Genomic DNA, 17,803 nt, shown 5'->3' with positions numbered 1-17,803 from the left:
AGAAGAAGACACTCAGGTCCTGTCAAGTTACATAGCTCCTACAGATTGATTATAGAACTTACCAGCAATAGACTTTTGCTATTATTTCACAATACTTGACCGTTATATTTGAAAGAGAGAATAGTATAGTGTTACTATGTAATGGATCTACTATGCATATTCTCACTGCTTTAAATTCACTGATCATATAAAAAGAGAAGAATGCACTAGCTTGGTGTTTGATCTTTACCACATAGATCTAACGTCATGATCAATTGCTTTCAGTATTTTCTTTGAAATCACATAAAGGTTCATATGTGCCAAATTTCATAAGAATCACATGATAAGGTCAAGAAATACAAATTCCAAGGCAGAATTTATATGCCCAGTTCACATATGACAGTAATACTATATAACCATATGTTGAATATAATACACTGTATGTAAATGCTATTCTTGAAAGCAATCCAATCAATAAAACTTAAAATAAATAACACTTTAATAACACATTTCAAATCGACTGAAAATGGAATAGATGGACTCTATGGCAAGAACATCCCTATAAAATTGACATTCAGAGGCTATTAAAACACAGAGAATAAAATAATCCTGAAACTAAAGAAAAACTGTGAATATTTAGAAGTTTTTTTGTAAAAAGCCTACTACATTGTATGCCAAGATACAGCAGTCGTTTTTATTTAAAGAGCTATTTCAATAAAAACCGGATTGCCAAGTAGTAAAAAGCAAATTCAGTTTGCATTCACCAATAGCTAAAAAATACTTTTTAAAGAATATACTATATAAACCAGAAAAAAAAGTAAAAAAAATACACAGTAACAGAAAAAGTCAAAACAGAAAAAAGTCAATATTTAGTCATAATTGGGACTAATAAAAGATTGACCAATCTTTATCATTAAATAAGGTTATGGGAAAGCTACTGAAGTTAACTTCAAAAGCCTAGCAGTAAAAAGTGATTGTAATGTCAGTAAAACTCTGAAACAGATCAAATAGACCCTAAGTAGTACTAATCCACTGCATCTTTGAACATATATTTGGCTTTTTTTTTTTAAGCTGAAAAGCTTTTCCTTTTTTTCTTTAATTTGTTTCCAACATCCTGTTTAAAAAAAAAAAAAAGAAGAAGAAGAAGGAAAGAAATCCAACTATACAACTATTAGCAGCAGCTCAGAGTACAGAAACTTTACCTTCATTCAAAGATAGTATGAGTTAAGATTTGAAATGTCTTTTCCTTTTTGGCCTGGTTCTGGAAAACATGGTTTCATCATTCCAGTGTAGAGAGAGAGAGAGAGCTTTTCTCTTTCCATACGAGTACTTGTGTGACAGGGATATGTACAAACAGATGAATCAATGGAGGTTACAGAAGTGAATTTAACTATTTTTTCTTCCTGTTTGTCAGCCTAAGTTCTTACACCAAAATGAGATGTTTGTGATGTGATTGACATTTTTAATTTCAATTTTGTCCCTTCAGATCCTGGGAAGACTCTGCCCGAAGCCCTTGATTACTGCACAGTTTGGCTGCAGACAGTGCCTGGAGAAATAGACAGCAAAAGTGGTATTCCACCCTCCCTGGTAACGCTACAAATTAAAGACTTTCTTAATGGACCAGGTAAGAAAGTCATAATTCAAATGTGTATACACTTTTTTCATCTGAGTATATTAACATGTACTTAGGGTCTGTTAGAAATTGTGACATCCCTTGCAAAAGACAAATAGTTCATTTGTTTTCCAGAAGTGTATTCTTCTCAGGCTGCCCATTTTGGAGATTAAAAGACAAATATTAATATGCGTTAAAAATTACCTTTGGTCTGGAGCGCCTAGGTGGCTCAGTTGGTTAAGCATCTGCCTTTGGCTCAGGTCATGATCTCGGGGTCCTGGGATCAAGCCCGGAGTCAGGCTCCCTGCTCAGTGGGGAGTCTGCTGCTCCCTCTCCCTCTGGCCTTTCCCCAACTTGTGCTCTTTCTCTCAAATAAATAAATACAATCTTTAGAAAAAAATTTCCTTGGTTCTGACAAAAAGTAGTTATCAAAGAATAATGGACTATAAGCCAAAGACCAAAGACTTTATTTCTACCTTTTCTGCTAATTGTGTGACCTTAGGCAGTTGATCTAATCTCCTATGCCTCAGTTTCCTTACTGTGAACAAAAAGAATAAAATAGATGAGTGGTTGGGTGGATGAATGAGATACGTGATATATATACATAAAATAGTATACATAGATATATTCGATTAGATAAGTATACTTATTTCAAATACTTAGCAATGCACTTTAGAGATTAACACTCAGTTTTAGGTAGATGGATATGGTTATCAAAATGTACTGAGTGTTTAGCAGTCCCAGGTACTAAGTGCTTTACATACTCATCTAGACCCAAGGAGGAGGCACTGTAATTATCCCTGTTTTATGAATTAGGAAGTTAAGACTTAACAATATGAAGGAATGGCAGTGGAGCCATTCAAACCTAGGTCTTTATGACTGCAAAGACCTAGATCACTGCTGTACTACATTGATTTTAGTATAACCATAGATTTTTCCTCTCTTCTCTTTTTCCTCTTCTTTCTTGTTCCTGTTCTGTCCTTCATGTCATGCTCCTCTTCCTCTTCTTTTTATTATTATCCCTCCCTCACTTCAGTGAGATCTAACTAATTATTTAACAAAAATTACTACATTTTGATTTGTTTTATTTTATACCTACATTGCTTCAAAACATATTAGTCATCAAAGGAATATTAGTTTCTTCATTTTAATTTAAAATTTAAAACAATGGTGTTAAACTGTCTTGAGTTCTCTAGCAGTATTCTGCAAGGCATGAATTTTGATGAGTGAAAATATCCCTGCATAGACCTGGTTCAGTGTGTGTCATGGCCAACCAATGCACTCGTGAGCCATAGCCACAGATTGAGGAAGGCCACTTGTCAGTGTGTATGGAGTAAAGAGAGCCTAAAGCCATCTACACTGCCTTTCACTGGGGTCCTGTTCTTCCCAGTGCTGGGATTTAAAAGGTGTAGAAGTATGAAGAACTATTTCTAATCATTATAGGTATCTAGACTTGCTTTTAAGGACTCAAAGGAAAGCAAGAAACTGATGATGAAGGCTAAGAGAGCCATTAAAGTTGGAAGAAGCCTTTGGGGTGAGGTAATGGATAGATTCAGAGTAATGTGAGTCCTAGTACTTGGCTAGTGAGTGTGAAATACCATATTTCATTGAGTCCAAGCCATCATCAATTGTAGGAAAAACACTTTATGTACCAAGAAAAAAAATATCTGCTATTTAAACTATGATACAGTGCTTTCTTATTATATACATTTCAGGGCACTTCCTGACTTCAGAGTTGTTCACGTGTAAAAGACCGAACTTGTTAGAATGGGTGAACTTGGGTGAGAACATATGGTTAGTTCATGGAGAAGTGAGAAAGAAACTTGGGTTTCCCTCTTCTCTTTTAGTTTCAGATTTTTTTTGCTTTCAGGCACAGTCTTTCATTCATGGGCTAGAAAGTTCATTTCTAGTTTATATTTGATTGATTTGTTAAAGAATGGGATCTGCAAATCCATAGTTGTGTACCGTATTTTCATGGCAACCAAAGAAATTGAATTTCAGGAGAAATGTCAGTAAATGAATGGAAAGTCATGTTTATAATTCTAGCATTTAATATGACTAGTAGAAATGTGATTTTTTAAAATAAATACACTTTTGTGTTTCTTTCACTTCAAGTTAAACATTACATAAATGCCATTCCTTATTTTATGTTTATTCAATAAGAGTGATAATCTTTCTGGAGATTCAAACTTTTAAACAAATGGATTGAAAGCGTTATTTCATAGTAGAGCTTCTCAGACTTGAGTGTGCATCTGAAGCATCTCTGGTGAACATGTTCAAATGCAAATGGTTTGGGACGCCTGGGTGGCTCAGTCGGTTAAGCGTCTGCCTTCAGCTCAGGTCATGATCCCAGGGTCCTGGGATCAAGTCCCATGTTGAGCTTCATGCTCACCAGGGAGCCTGCTTCTCCCTCTGTCTGCTGTTGCCCCTGCTTGTCCGCTCTAACAAACACATAAAATCTTTACAAAAAATGCAAATGGTTTAATAGTTCTAGAAGGCAGGAATGAAATTCTACATTTCTAACAAGCTCCCAGGTAAAGTGGGATTAGTACTGGGGACTACACTTTTGTAACAAGCTTTTATGATTCATGAGTGAATGAAGAATGAATGGATACAAACACACACACACACACACACACACACACACAGCTGTTGAGGACCAAACTGCAGATATTTTGGGGCACAGGAGAGGGGAATGGTAGAAAGAATGATGAGTGGTTTTTTTAAATTGTACTTTTATTATGAAAAATTAAATACAGTGTCTAATTAATGGTTTAAGTTTTTCATACTCTAAAACATTTTAACCAAGAGTAGTTTGCTTTGAGGGAAGATTAGTTTGAATGGTATATCAAGTGGTGTGGGATTCCACTACATACTAACCTAACATCTTTAAACTGCTCCAGAATTTACTGTCTTAGACAAAAATGTCCGTAATGCAAATAATTTCTCACGTAAAGTCTATAAGTAGATGTTAGTCCATAGATTAGTCATATTCTCTTACTACACAGCCAGATTGCCACTCTACATTAATTTAGAGATCAATAGAAATACAGGACACATAAAGGACTTTTTATATTATTTTATAGATTTTTGGCAACTCAAGAAAATTCTCTTTCTTCCAGATTTTAGAAAATAGTATACTAAGAGGAATATCATTTATGCTGAGACTATGGGAACAAGCTTCAGCTTTATAATATTCCCCAATGTCATTCCCTTCCTTTAAAAAAATAAAGTATTTTGATTTGTATGTGGTGTTATCATTAAGAATCTTTTGCTACCGTTAGTTTTTTTAATCTAGATGCACATCCTATTTAAGTAACATTCCCAGAGTTTTATGCTACAGCTCTAAAATGGTATATTTACACTTATTCTTTCCTTGCTCCTGAATTAACATTTCAGGAGCAATAAAAGTTACGACCCTGAAGAACACAGGAAATACTGATTATAACTACCTAACCTTGGGTTTTCTTCTTAAGGCGCAAACTTAACAGCTTTTGAATTCAGCCATACAGATTTATTTTGCAGGGATTATTTATCTAAACAATGTGATACAAATGCTGCGCTTTAGCACTTGTTTTTGGAAAAATAATTCAGAGTTCTTGAGTATTCCCTTATTTCCTCTGTTCACTTAATAGTACCTTAGAGCAAATAGTAGGTCCCAACTTCTACATCAAAAAGCCCTTCAAAGCTCTCTCACCCCCGTCTCCTTCCTTCAGAGGCAACAGTTGTACCCATTAGCAAGGTCAGTGGCTTGGAGAAACCTGGAAAGCAGCAGCTACCAGAAACCCGCTAGAATAATATCTCCAGCAGGTGATAGATTAGTTGGAACAAATTGGAACCATTGCAGTTCAGCAATCCTGGTTTCTTTCAAGCTGTTTTTAAAATGTCGTCATTTTAATACACAATCTAAGCCCTGCGGAACAGTCCACAGCAGGTTAATTTGAATCATATGATGTGTCACTGCCCTCAGCTGACATGAGCTCTATTCCATGTGTGAAGCCATAATAAATCCATTCCCAACCGAGGAGAATTCCCCGTGAGAAGGTGAACTAATCCAGGCCTCACACTGGCATGCTAGCCCCCTGTAATTGAAAGCAGGGCCACCTGTTCCCAGCACAGTTAGCCTATAGAGAAAAAATTAGCATTAGATCAGATACTTCTTATATTGAAAAATCATTCATAGTTCTTGCAAATTCAAATTCAGCTGTGAACTGCTTGGTATGACATCATACAAAAACGTAGGAATGTGCCCACTTGATCCCAGTTTAAAAGTTTTGTTAACCATAGGATTCCTTAACTTTGAAATGAGAAAAAAATTTTTTTAATTTAATGAGAGCTGACACGTGAGAAGAAGAACTGGGAAGGGTGCATATTTTTCTAATTAACTCAGGGTCATTTGTAAAAACATTTGAGCTCCCTGGTATTTTTTTCATTGTTCCTTTGCAGACATATTTTTGAACACTGTCACTATTATGACATTTAATGAAATGACATTTAAATGACAACAAAGAAAAATTTGTGCCAAACTGAGAGAACATTACCACATCATTTATGTTTTCTTATAAATTAATTATCATACTGCAATCTTCATATAATTTAAGTAATAGGGTTGCATCAAACACGGTTATGACTGCAATTTCACATTTATTTTAGTATACGGTATACTGGTGTTTCTAGATGAAATATATAACCGCTAAAATCTTTTTCTTTTAATAAAATCATTTCTTTAGCCTCTCCCTGTTTAACCTCATTAATTTGCCTGTATAGTTTTCATGTCATTTTAATTTCATTCTGGCTTTGGATTGGTTTCAGCTCTGGTTTTATTTGATTCTTGTTTTAAAAATTTGACCGTTAATGGATTGTGATCCTATTTTAAACACTTTTCTTATGTTTTATGGATTAACTTACTGTTTTATAGGTTGTGATTCTAATTTGTATTTTTACAGAATTTCTGAACATCTTAGTATAATCCTATTTGCATAAACTTCCTTGATTTGAATGAAAATATATACATATTTTAATATATACCTATTAAATAATGTAAAATATTACTTTAAAAAACTCAGATACAGTATCACACCATTCAAATAGGTTTATGTAAATAGACAGAGATTTTAAGCTATTTACCTCCAGATGTGTATTTTTAAAATGTTTTTATTTTTCTTGGTGAATTCTGCTTTTATATTCTTTTACTACTGAATTCATTACTCAGTGGGGATTAATTCAGATATATCTTGAAAGTACTTGTTCAGAGGAATTAAGGTACCTAAAAAGGATGACCCAAATAATCTCTTGACATTTTCTGGAGTGGAAAATAAAGATGAAGTAACAGAATATTTAAACACAAGAAGATTTCAGTGTGATAGAAAGCATCTTAAGGAGCTCATTTTAATTAATTTCTCTTCATGCTTCCCTGATAGTTAACCCTTTGCCTCTTTTCTCTTTCCAGAAATGGAGCCAAGGCCCAGGCCCTCGAGTTCTGTCTCTGTCTTAATAATTCACTTTTACTTGCAAGCTATCTTCTACATTTAAGAAATGTAAACCAGTTAATAAAACAATAGGAACCTTGACTTTTACATTTCCCCAGTTTTATGGGTTCCAATTTACAGCATCAGCATTACATTATCATAGTTCATTTTCCCCCTGATTTACCGAAATGAAATGGTAAACTTGATGTCAGGGTGTCAAATAGGGAAAGGACCAAGAATTTTGAGACCCAAGATGGCCTTTCATTATTTCAACCTTATTTTTTCAACTCTAACTTGTACCTTTGGAAGAAATGAGAAAAGTGGATGACTTCTAATTTTTAAATGTTTTTCTTTTACTCCTATAACAACATGATTTTAATACCAGATTTTTCACTGTATAACCAGGAAGCCGTATTAATTTTCTTACCAACACTATACAGTGAGGGGACTTGAAGTCTTCTTTGAAAGTTGGGTGACCATGGCTCCAGGGGACTATACTTGGCTAAGTAATGGGACTGGAAGAGTCACGGAAGCTGGTTGTGGGTGTGGCCAGATGGTAAGAGGCAATACAAGGTCTCCTGCAGGGAACTCAGTGGTATGTCAATTACTTAGACTCCTTATTTCTTCATGTGGTCCAATTCTGTCAGGATTATTTCTTCTACTGAAGAGAATGAGGGTAATTGAGGGGATATCTTTCTAGGATCATGCAGCAGGCGAAGGTGGAAGAAAAAGAGAACATTAATGGCTTCTCCTGACTGTAGCCTTGCAACTTTGTGCTTGCATGCAGGTCTTCTTCCTCTCCAACCTGTGCCTTTCCCGGGGACACAGTGCGGGGCCTTCTGTCCATCTCTCTATAGACAGTAAGCTCAGCTGTCCCTTTTATGCTAAGAACTCCCAAATGCCTAGCTCTGGTTTTGGCTTATTCAACTCCAGAACTGTTTCCCCATCTGCCCATTAGATGTGTTTAGTTATTTAAAATTCAGTATGTTTGCATTAAATTAAACCATTTTTCTCTCCTCTCTTTATTCATCCCTGCCCTTAGGTATAGTCTTCAAATTTCTTTACATGTGCTAGTGATAGCAACATTATTCCAGTCATGTTTTCTCACAATTTTACTATCACTTTTGGTTCATCCTTTTTTCTTTTTAATTTTAGGTCCTCTTCATTTTTCCCTTGAAATGGTCCTCCATTATGTTTACTACCTCCGTAGTTTAGGTTTATGCCCTGTTGACTTCCTCGGTCTGTTTACTGGCAGCCTTCCCTCCAGATTCTCCTTTTACTCACGAATCCTGTTGTCCCCTGTGCCCTTGCTAAATGAGCCTCCCGTGCCAAACTCCTATGATGTTGACCACCCAGCTCCCTCAGTTCATCTGGTCAAAGCTCTCCTCAGCCCTAAAGGCTCTCTGTAATCTGGCATCATCTGGTTTAGCTGTCACTAAGCAGGTGATCCTAAGTAAGATTATTTTACTTCTTTGAGCCTCAGTATTTTCTTCTATAGGAGAGCTATATTAAGATTCCTTTAAGTTCTAAAATGATGGCTGTAATCCCTAACGGAACTCTTCATTTTTTTTCACACCAGATATTGTGAGCAATTGCAGTATGCCCAGTGTTGTTCTAAGCAGTGCCTTCTCTCAAGAAATGCACATAATTGGATAGAAAAGACAGAGTTTATTGGCGAAATTGTCATGCAAAGTAACATATAATGATAAACCAATATATGTGTCGTGAAGTTCTGTGGATTCATTAGAGGTTCAGGAAGGCTTCCCAGAGTAACTGACCCTGCGGCTGGTTTGCACAGCATACAAGGGAGTTGACCAAGGACCTCAGAGGGGCGAGTGGATTTCTTGGAGGATATGTGCAAAAGACAGGGTGGAGAGAGGCATCATGTCAGATTACAGGAAATGAAAACAGGGAGGAGTGAGGGAACCAGTGCTATGAGGTAAGACTATAAAGAGAGGCAGAGACCAGGCCTTACTGACCATAATGAAGGATTTGGGGATTTTTATCTTAAGAGTGGTGAGGAATCATCAAAGAGCTGTCAGCAGGACATGTATGTGGTGGGGGAGGGGGGAGGAGGTGTGTGTGTTGATATGGTTATATCTGCATTTTGAAAAAATAACTATTTGCAGGGTGGAGAACACTAATAGGGTCTAAAGTAGATGCAAGGGAGCAGTCAGGAGAATATTGCAGTAGTACTGGAAAGACGTAATTACATGTCGGATCAGGGGATGGTGATAAGAAATAGGGAAAAGTGAAAGAATTGGTAGATATTAGGAAGGCAAAATCTACATACCATGGTAATGGAGTAGGGAGATAGTGGGTAAGGGAGAAAAACATGGCTTCTGGGTCTCTGACTGGTCTAACTGGATGGATGGTGGTTTGTCCCCACAAAGTTCATGTGTTGAAATTCTAATATCCACTATGATGGTATATGGAGATGGGGCCTTTGGGAGTTAATTAGGTTTAGATGAAGTCATGAGGATGGTGGCTCCCTCATGATGGGATAATACACTTATAAGAAGAGATGCCAGAGAGCTTGCTGTCAAGCAAGCTTGTCCTGGATATGTTGAGTTTGTGGCAGTCATTCATACAGATCTGGGGCTCACAAGATGAAGACCAGTGATAAAGGATTGAATGTTTTAGAGTCTTTGGGATATAGATTCTAAGTCAAGCCATGGGCCTGGATGAGAGATTACTCAAGAGAAGAGTAGAGGGGAAGTAGAGAAGAGAACCTAAGACTGCATCTTGAGGAAGTCCAATCAGGATTTTACTGGCCAGGAGGAAACTGTGGGCTAACAGGAGAATTTGAAAAGCATAATGTCCAAGAAGCCAAATCATTAATACTCTCTACTATACAACAATAACGAGGAGGAGGAAAAGCAGAGTCTAGCGGAATTTTTATGAATATAAAATTAATTTTATTATTAAATTAACTAAATTTTATAGTCTAGAATGCATTGAGGTAAATGGGAAGGAAAAAAAATAGTAGAAGCCGAGAGTATAAATAATTCCTTCAAGAAGTTTGTGAAGAGTAGTAATAAAGGGTAGTATATGAAGGAACACCTGGGATCATGGTCGGGATTTTGTTTTTATGATGAAAGGAACTTGGGTATTCTCATATTTAAATATTCACAAGAGGAATCCAGTTGAGAGAAGAATTAGGTAAACTAAAAAAGAGAAAAGATCAATGTGGTGCCTAAGAAAGAGGGAAGGACGGGGCGCCTGGGTGGCTCAGTGGGTTAAAGCCTCTGCCTTTGGCTCAGGTTGTGGTCTCAGGGTCCTGGGATCGAGCCCCTCATCGGGCTCTCTGCTCAGCAGGGAGCCTGCTCCCCCCCCAACCCCCGCCTGCCGCTCTGCCTACTTGTGATCTCTCTCTCTATCTCTCTCTGTCAAATAAATAAAATAAAATCTTAAAAAAAAAAAAGAAAGAGGGAAGGAGAAGAATCTAATACATATTTGAAAGACCCAGTTCTAAATTAGAGAAGCAAGAGATTCTCTAATTTACATAACAGGTTAAGGAAGGGAATTGGAAAGGGGCATATGCAGGTAGTTTTTTAGTTTGTCAGCAAGAAATTGGTGGAAATGTAATGGCTTTAACTTTCTCCCTGAAGTTAGAAGCAAGATCACCTATTGAAGTTGAAGAGGGACAAGAGGGTATGATGGTTTGGAGGCAGAACAGCTTGACATCATGTTCCAATGTGACTTTTTCATTCTCATCTCTGTGTCTTTTTTAACTTTTATATCATGGAAATTTTCAAATATATACAAAAGTATACTACATAAGTAATTGTCAGCTGTGGGCAGTATTGTTTCTTAGTACACCACTTCCTCACCTTCTGTATTATTTTGAAGCGAATCCCATGCATCATATATCATCTGTAATATTTCAGTATTATGTATCTCTGTAATATAAGAACTTTTAAAAACATGACCACAATACTATTATCAAACATGAAGATAATCATTCTTCAGTGTTATCAGATATGTAGTCAGTGTTCAAATTTCCAGTTATCTCATACATATGATAATGTGTGCAGAGAGGGGAAGGGGAAAAATGTATGTGGATGTGTGGGTGTTTGTGTGCATGCGTATTTCTTGGGATTTTTTTTTTAGGCAGAAGCCACGTATGTTCTGCGAATGACTATTGGTTGATATGTCTTTCTAGTTTCTTTTAATTGTTAGGTTTTCTCCTCTATCATTTTTCATCTCTTGTAATTTATATATTGAAGAAGCCAGATCATTTATCTTATAGAGCTTACCACAGATTGTATTTAGCTATTTAGTTGAGAGAGAGAGAGTGAGCTGAGAGAGGGGTAGAGGGAGAGGGAGAGAGAATCCCAAATAGACTCCCCACTGAGTGCAGAGCCCCACACAGGGCTCTACCTCACAGTCCTGAGATCATGACCTGAGACGAAATCAAGAATCAGACCCTTAGGGGCGCCTGGGTGGCTCAGTGGGCAGAACAGCTTGACATCATGATCATGATGTCATGATGTCATGACCTTCGGCTCAGGTCATGATCCCAGGGTCCTGGGATCGATCCCCGCGTCAGGCTCTCTGCTCAGCTGGGAGCCTGTTTCCCTCTCTCTGCCTGCCTCTCTGCCTACTAGTGCTCTCTGTCTGTCAAATAAATAAATAAAATCTTAAAAAAAAAAAAAAAAGAATCAGACCCTTAACTGACTGACCCACCCAGGCACCCCCATCACAGTTTGGATTTTGTCTATTCCCCTGTCTTCTGTATTTGCTACATGAAAATTTGTAGTTGGTTTAACCTATTCAAGTTTGCTTATTATTGTTGTTTTTTTTAGTAAGACTGTTCTGTAAAAGGGTTTGGGTTGTTGCATCAGAGAGCACATAATATCCGAAGGTCTCTTTTTGTGATGTTAAAGGCCATTGACTAAATGCCTGATTTCATTGGAGATTACAAACAGTAATATTTTCATACTAACAGTCCTTGTCCATGTATTAACTAACTAAAATACTTAAAAGAAATATTCCTTCATCTACTAATTGTTTACTCAATACTATTACTCATCTAAGGAAGGTAAGATAAATACTGAGTTCTGTTCCTTTATTTAAAATGAGTTTTTTTAGAATAAGTTGATTTTCTAGAAGAGAAAAACTTTTTTTTACAATGTATGCATGTATCAGATCATCATAATGTATACTCTAAATAACTTAAAATGTCATTTTTCATTTGTATCTTAATAAAGCTGGGGGAAATGAATTATTTTTCTAGTATATTCCATTGGTAGCCAATTAGTTGTTGCTTGGTATTATTCTGATGTCATTATTTTTAATGCTACTCCAATTATCTCATCATTGGAAGTGGGAGTCTCTAGAAATTGGATTCTTCGTGTTTTTAATCTTCCCTTACTGTGGGATCTTTGTTCCCTTATCGCAAAACAAAATTTGGCTCTTCCCAAAAAGTAGCTCTGCTTTCTCCAACCCAGGATGAGTACAAACCATCACTGAGAAAAGCAAAAGAGAAAAAGAAAGGGCATAGACATCAAAAGAGCTGCCAAAATTATTAGAGCAATAGAATATGCTTAGCTCTTTTTTTTTTTTTTTTGAGATTTTATTTATTTATTTGTCGGGGAGAGAGAGAGAGAGAGCGTGTGTGTGCAAGCGCACAAGCGGGCGGAGTAGCAGGCAGAAGCAGAGAGAGAAGCAGGCTCCCTGCTGAGCAAGGAGCCCAATGTGGACTCAATCCCAGGACCCTGGAATCATGACTTGAGCCGAAGGCAGCAGCTTAACCGACTGAGCCACCCAGGCGTCCCACACTTAGCCCTTTTTGATGACTGTTTAAAGAGAGAAATTCATTTAGAGAAGTTCAATTTAATATACTCATTTTAGAAAACCAGTACATTTACCCTATAATCAGAGCATTTATGTTGTGATTGGAGAGGGGGGATAAAATGTTGTCAAAAAAGTCAATGCCTGATCATAAGAATATGTGTACGAGAATGATGCTGGTGGTGATGATGCCCACATCCCAGGTGTCAGCACTGTGAACTGCCCCAGCTGACCGGGATAAGAACATGTGTCAGGCCATGTCTCTGAGCCTCCTCAATGGCATGTGGGACAGCTTATTCCCAGTTGCTTTGGTCTGCCATTGTTAACTGGACTACTCACATCTGCCACCGCTGAGGTCTTTACACTTCACACCTTCAATAAAGATACATTGATCTCACTGTCTTGGGCAACTTTCCAGGTTTTCTAGTTCTCACACCTGTGAATACTCAGTCTCCACTGTCCATTATCATCAGGAGTATGTTTACTTGGACACTGTCATAAAAATCTGAATTTGAATTGCTAAATAAGAAAAAAATGTTCTATGACCTAATAACAAAAAATGTTTTTTATTAGAGATACTATAATTCATAAAGTCAAGGGTGATTACAGATTTGTTCTGTTTTGCATTTACCTCTCTAAAATGGGGGTAGGGGGTAGGAAGCACCATCATACCTGTGCCTATACATAGCCACCACCACATATGTACTGTTTACTGAGCAAGCCTTGCTGGTCTTTAAAAAAAAAAAAAAAGTGTCTCTTACAAATAAAATTCCAAAGGAAGAAACACTTAACAAAGAAGTTTTCTTTCATAAATGTTATGATTTGGGTATAACAAGCCATATTGAATCCATTGGGTTTTTGGTAATAGATTTCAAAATACATCATAAATGTAAGTAATATGATGACTAATGGGTCAAGTAAAGTTGGAACATTTTAAATGAGAAAATAGCTGGAACAGTTTTCAGGAAACTTTTCCAGTTGATGTTTGGTCCCCCACAAGGTGTGTATTAACATAAACTTAGGGGAATCACCTCTGGGGCTTGAATTCGCTCTCTGATTTCATTACTACAATATGATTCTTTTCCTTTCAGTATTAAGTCATCTCCTAGGGTGATGGGAGCATAAAATAAGTGTAATTTATTTGTATTTGTCTAATCTCCTTTTAACTCAATAGTCATCTCATCATTCCGTTTCCTGGTAGCTGTTCAGAAAGTTTTGAAGGGTGATTAGAATCTGATAATTGACAGGCATGGGTTTGCTTGGTAACTTAAAGATATAGACTGTGTTCTGGGGATGATGAGAAATTATATCTGGCAAAGGAACAGATGACTCAGCTGGAAGATTCTCTATTACTGCATATTCTTAAAACCTGAACTTTGAAAGTAATCCATTTATTAAAATTTGATGAGGATTATGAAAAAATTCTAAACCTTTTAAAACAATCTGATAATAACTGGAATAAAATCCACATTGACAATTTATGGCTGGTTCTTTATCCAGGTATAATTGCAGTTCCTGTAAAATATTATATAGCTCCCACTGTGTCTCTATTGAAGAAGACTTTTCTAGTCCATTTTTATTACTGTTTTCATCTTAATAATGAAGTTAATGCTTTTCATCACTTTTCAAGTATAAATACTAGAAAATAACAAACTGCATTGCTCATTTTTTTGTTTAAAAATGCCAGACTCTTTTGTTGCATAATTTTCCCATTTGTAAAAATCATCTTCCTTTCATTATGAAACTGAAACTATTTATAATAAAGGCACTAATTTTTCTACCCAAAAAAGTGATTGCTAGTTCAAGGATGTGAAAGTTTTAAAGGCACTGGGTGGGTAATAAATGTAACAGTACAAATTTGTAACACTTTCGTATATGACAGTAACTTCATGATTTTAGTTGAAGGATTCATACATGTTGATGGACTTTACCCAAACCGTAACAGGCAGTATTTCATTTGTGGTGCTTTTCATTCTGGTACATGCTTCCTGTCTCTTGGTGCAGCTGGTACTTTTGAAAGGAATACCTGGTATTACGAGTAGCCTCATTTTCGCTCTGCTTTTAGGGCTCTTGGCTTTATAGCACTCTCCAGCTTGTCCAAATGGGACTGCATGTGCCAGTGGGGGGCACCCTGCTGAGATGTTACACCATATGCAAACAAACATACAAAAAAAATTTTTTTAAGGTGAATTACTTAAATGTTCTAAATCTCGATTTGTTTCTTATAAAAAGTGAACAACAGCTGTCTTTTGCTATGTATATATACTTCTATTAGAGTTTTGAACTTTATGAAAACTTTCACCAGCTGCTGTTCAGTGACTGTGAGATTGTACTCCTAGGTTTAAGATCACCCAAAGAATGAAGTTTTGATGTATACATCAGTTTTGACATGACTCCCCAGGAAGGATAAGTCAAGCGAACGAAGAGTCCAAAGAAGAAGCCCTCCTTGACCAATCCACTGGTTTGAGTCCTGATTAATTGTTATGTATAAATTAGTGACCTAATAGAGATTCATGACTTTTAAAGATAGGACAAGATGGGCAACTGTATTAATTATATACTTGCCATCTCTGTTTGTGGCCGTTAGAGTTGTATGCAGTATGTATTGTGGGCTGTCCTTACTGTTGCTTAGGAAAGTGGATCTTTCTGATTTCAGACTAGTCAAAGTGGTTATACTTGATAAAAATAAGGTCAGTAATGTACTCAAATAGATTCATAGTTGAAATTCAAGAATATAATTAGATTTTAGTACACATTTCTTTCTTTGAATTACCAGCATTTGAACTCTACTGACAAAATGAACCCTTCTTTTAAAATGCATTTTATAATACAAACTAGGTCCTATGAAAGAATATATTCTCAGTTGTGAATTAACCTATTTTAGATAGCACCAAACTGACCTGTGCTTTTGAGTTTTACCAGCTTAACTGATTCTAGTCTAGCTTTAAAGCCCCTAATTTTAATATGCCTCATTTGGTGTTAGTAAGATCAAGAAGTGTCCTGTGGCTTCCCTAATATATAAGAACAGCATTCCATTTTTTTCACCTTCTACAGAAGGGCCACCAACAATGTTCTACTCCCTTGTTGGAGGGGCCATGGAGAGTGGAAATCAAACCTCAAAAACTAACCTAGTACACATTTGGTTAACACATAGGCCTAACGTGGGCTTCCCCTACATATAAGAGCCATGGACATATTCAAGCTGTTTGGCCTTTTGAGGAACACATGAGACTAAAAACTAATGAAATGAAGTGGAAAAAAAATTATTCTATCATGCATATGACAAAGTCACTGAAATAACATTTTTTTTAAATTAATTTGCAGTGAAATCCTTTTTTGGTGTACAGTTCTATGAATTTTAATACGTATGTGGATATACATGACTACCAGCACAATCAAGATATTGAATGGTTCTATCCAAAAAAAAAAACTTCTCACCGTATTTCTTCATAATCATACCCTCCCCCAAGCCCTAATCTGTGATAACCACTGCTCTCCATCACTTTAAGAGGTTTTGTTTGCTTATTTTGCCTTTTAAGGAATGTCATACAAATGGAATCCCATAGCCTATAACCTTTTCAGACTGGCTTCTTTTGCTTACATACTGCCTCTGAGATTCACCCAAGGTGTTGCATTTATCAATAGTATATCCCTTTTTATTGCTGAGTAGTATTCCATCATGTGGATGTACCACAGTTTAACAATTCATCCATTGAAGGGCATCAAAATGATTTCCAATTTTAGTGATTATGAATAGAGCTACCTCAAACGTTTGTGTGTAAATTGTGTGCACCTAAGTTTTCATTCCTTTATGATAAATGCCTAGGTGTGGGATTGGTGGGTTATGTAGATCATATATGAAACTGCTAAAATGTTTTCTGGAGTGGATGTATCATTTGGCATTCCCACCAGCAGTGCATGAGAATCCCACTAGCTCCAGCCTCTCTACTGCACTTCATATTGTCAGTATTTTTTATTTTAGTCATTCTAATAGATGTCCCATTGTCATTTTAATTTTACTTTTCTGATGACTAATGATGTTGGGCATCTTTGTATGTGTTTATCTGCCATGAATATATCCTCTTCAGTGAAGTGTCTATTCAGGTCTTTTGCCCATTGTAAAATTAGGCTGTTTGTTCCCTATTACTGAATTTTGAAAGATCTTTATTTTGGATACAAATCTTTTGTAAGATAAGCAGTTGGCTAATATTTTCTCCCAGTATATAGCTTGTTCTTTTCATTCTCTTACTACTACTTTTTACAGAGCAAAAGTTTTTAGTTATGAAGTCCAATTTTTACTTTTTTTTTATTGAATCTTGGTTTTTGGTACTGCATAGAAGAACCCTGCCTAATTCCAAGACTCGAAGATTTTCTCCTCTGTTTTTATGTAAAGTGTTGTAATTTTACATTTTGCGTTTAGATCCATGATCTTTGATCCATTCTGAGTTAATTTTTTTTTAAAGATTTTATTTATTTATTTGGCAAGGAGAGAGAGATCACAAGTAGACAGAGAGGCAGGCAGAGGGGTGGGGGGGGAGGCAGGCTCCCTGCTGAACAGAGAGCCCAATGCGGGGCTCCATCCCAGGACCCTGAGATCATGACCTGAGCTGAAGGCAGAGGCTTAACCCACTGAGCCACCCAGGTGCCCCCTGAGTTAATTTTATGTAAGGTATAAGGTTGGGTTCAGGCACTTTGTTTTTTCTTTTTTCTTTTTCTTTTTCTTTTTTTTTTTTTTTTTTTTTTTTTTTTTGCCTATGGGTGGCCAACACTATTTGTTAGTGAAACTATCCTTTCTTCATTTAACTGCCTTTGCACCTTTTCCAAAAATCATTTGACAGTTTTTGTTTGGACTATATTTTTGTACTCTCTGTTTTGTTCCACTGACATATGTGTATCCCTTCAAGACTATACTGTCTTGATCCTGGTGAGCTTCATGCTAAGTTTTAAA

The 17,803-nt window shown here is 36.5% G+C and overlaps 1 protein-coding gene across 1 annotated transcript in view; it reads left to right on the top strand.

The window, feature by feature from the left end:
- Positions 1–17,803, top strand: part of VPS13B (vacuolar protein sorting 13 homolog B) — a 611,735-nt gene that overhangs the window by 420,582 nt on the left and 173,350 nt on the right. Inside the window, exon 26 of the mRNA XM_080801635.1 lies at positions 1,466–1,603. Coding sequence (XP_080657761.1) covers positions 1,466–1,603 — 138 coding nt within the window. The remainder of the gene's footprint in view (positions 1–1,465; positions 1,604–17,803) is intronic.

Source organism: Martes martes (genome assembly GCF_963455335.1).
Source record: "Martes martes genome assembly, chromosome: 4".
NCBI lineage: Eukaryota > Metazoa > Chordata > Mammalia > Carnivora > Mustelidae > Martes > Martes martes.
This window is presented reverse-complemented; position numbering and strand designations above follow the sequence as displayed.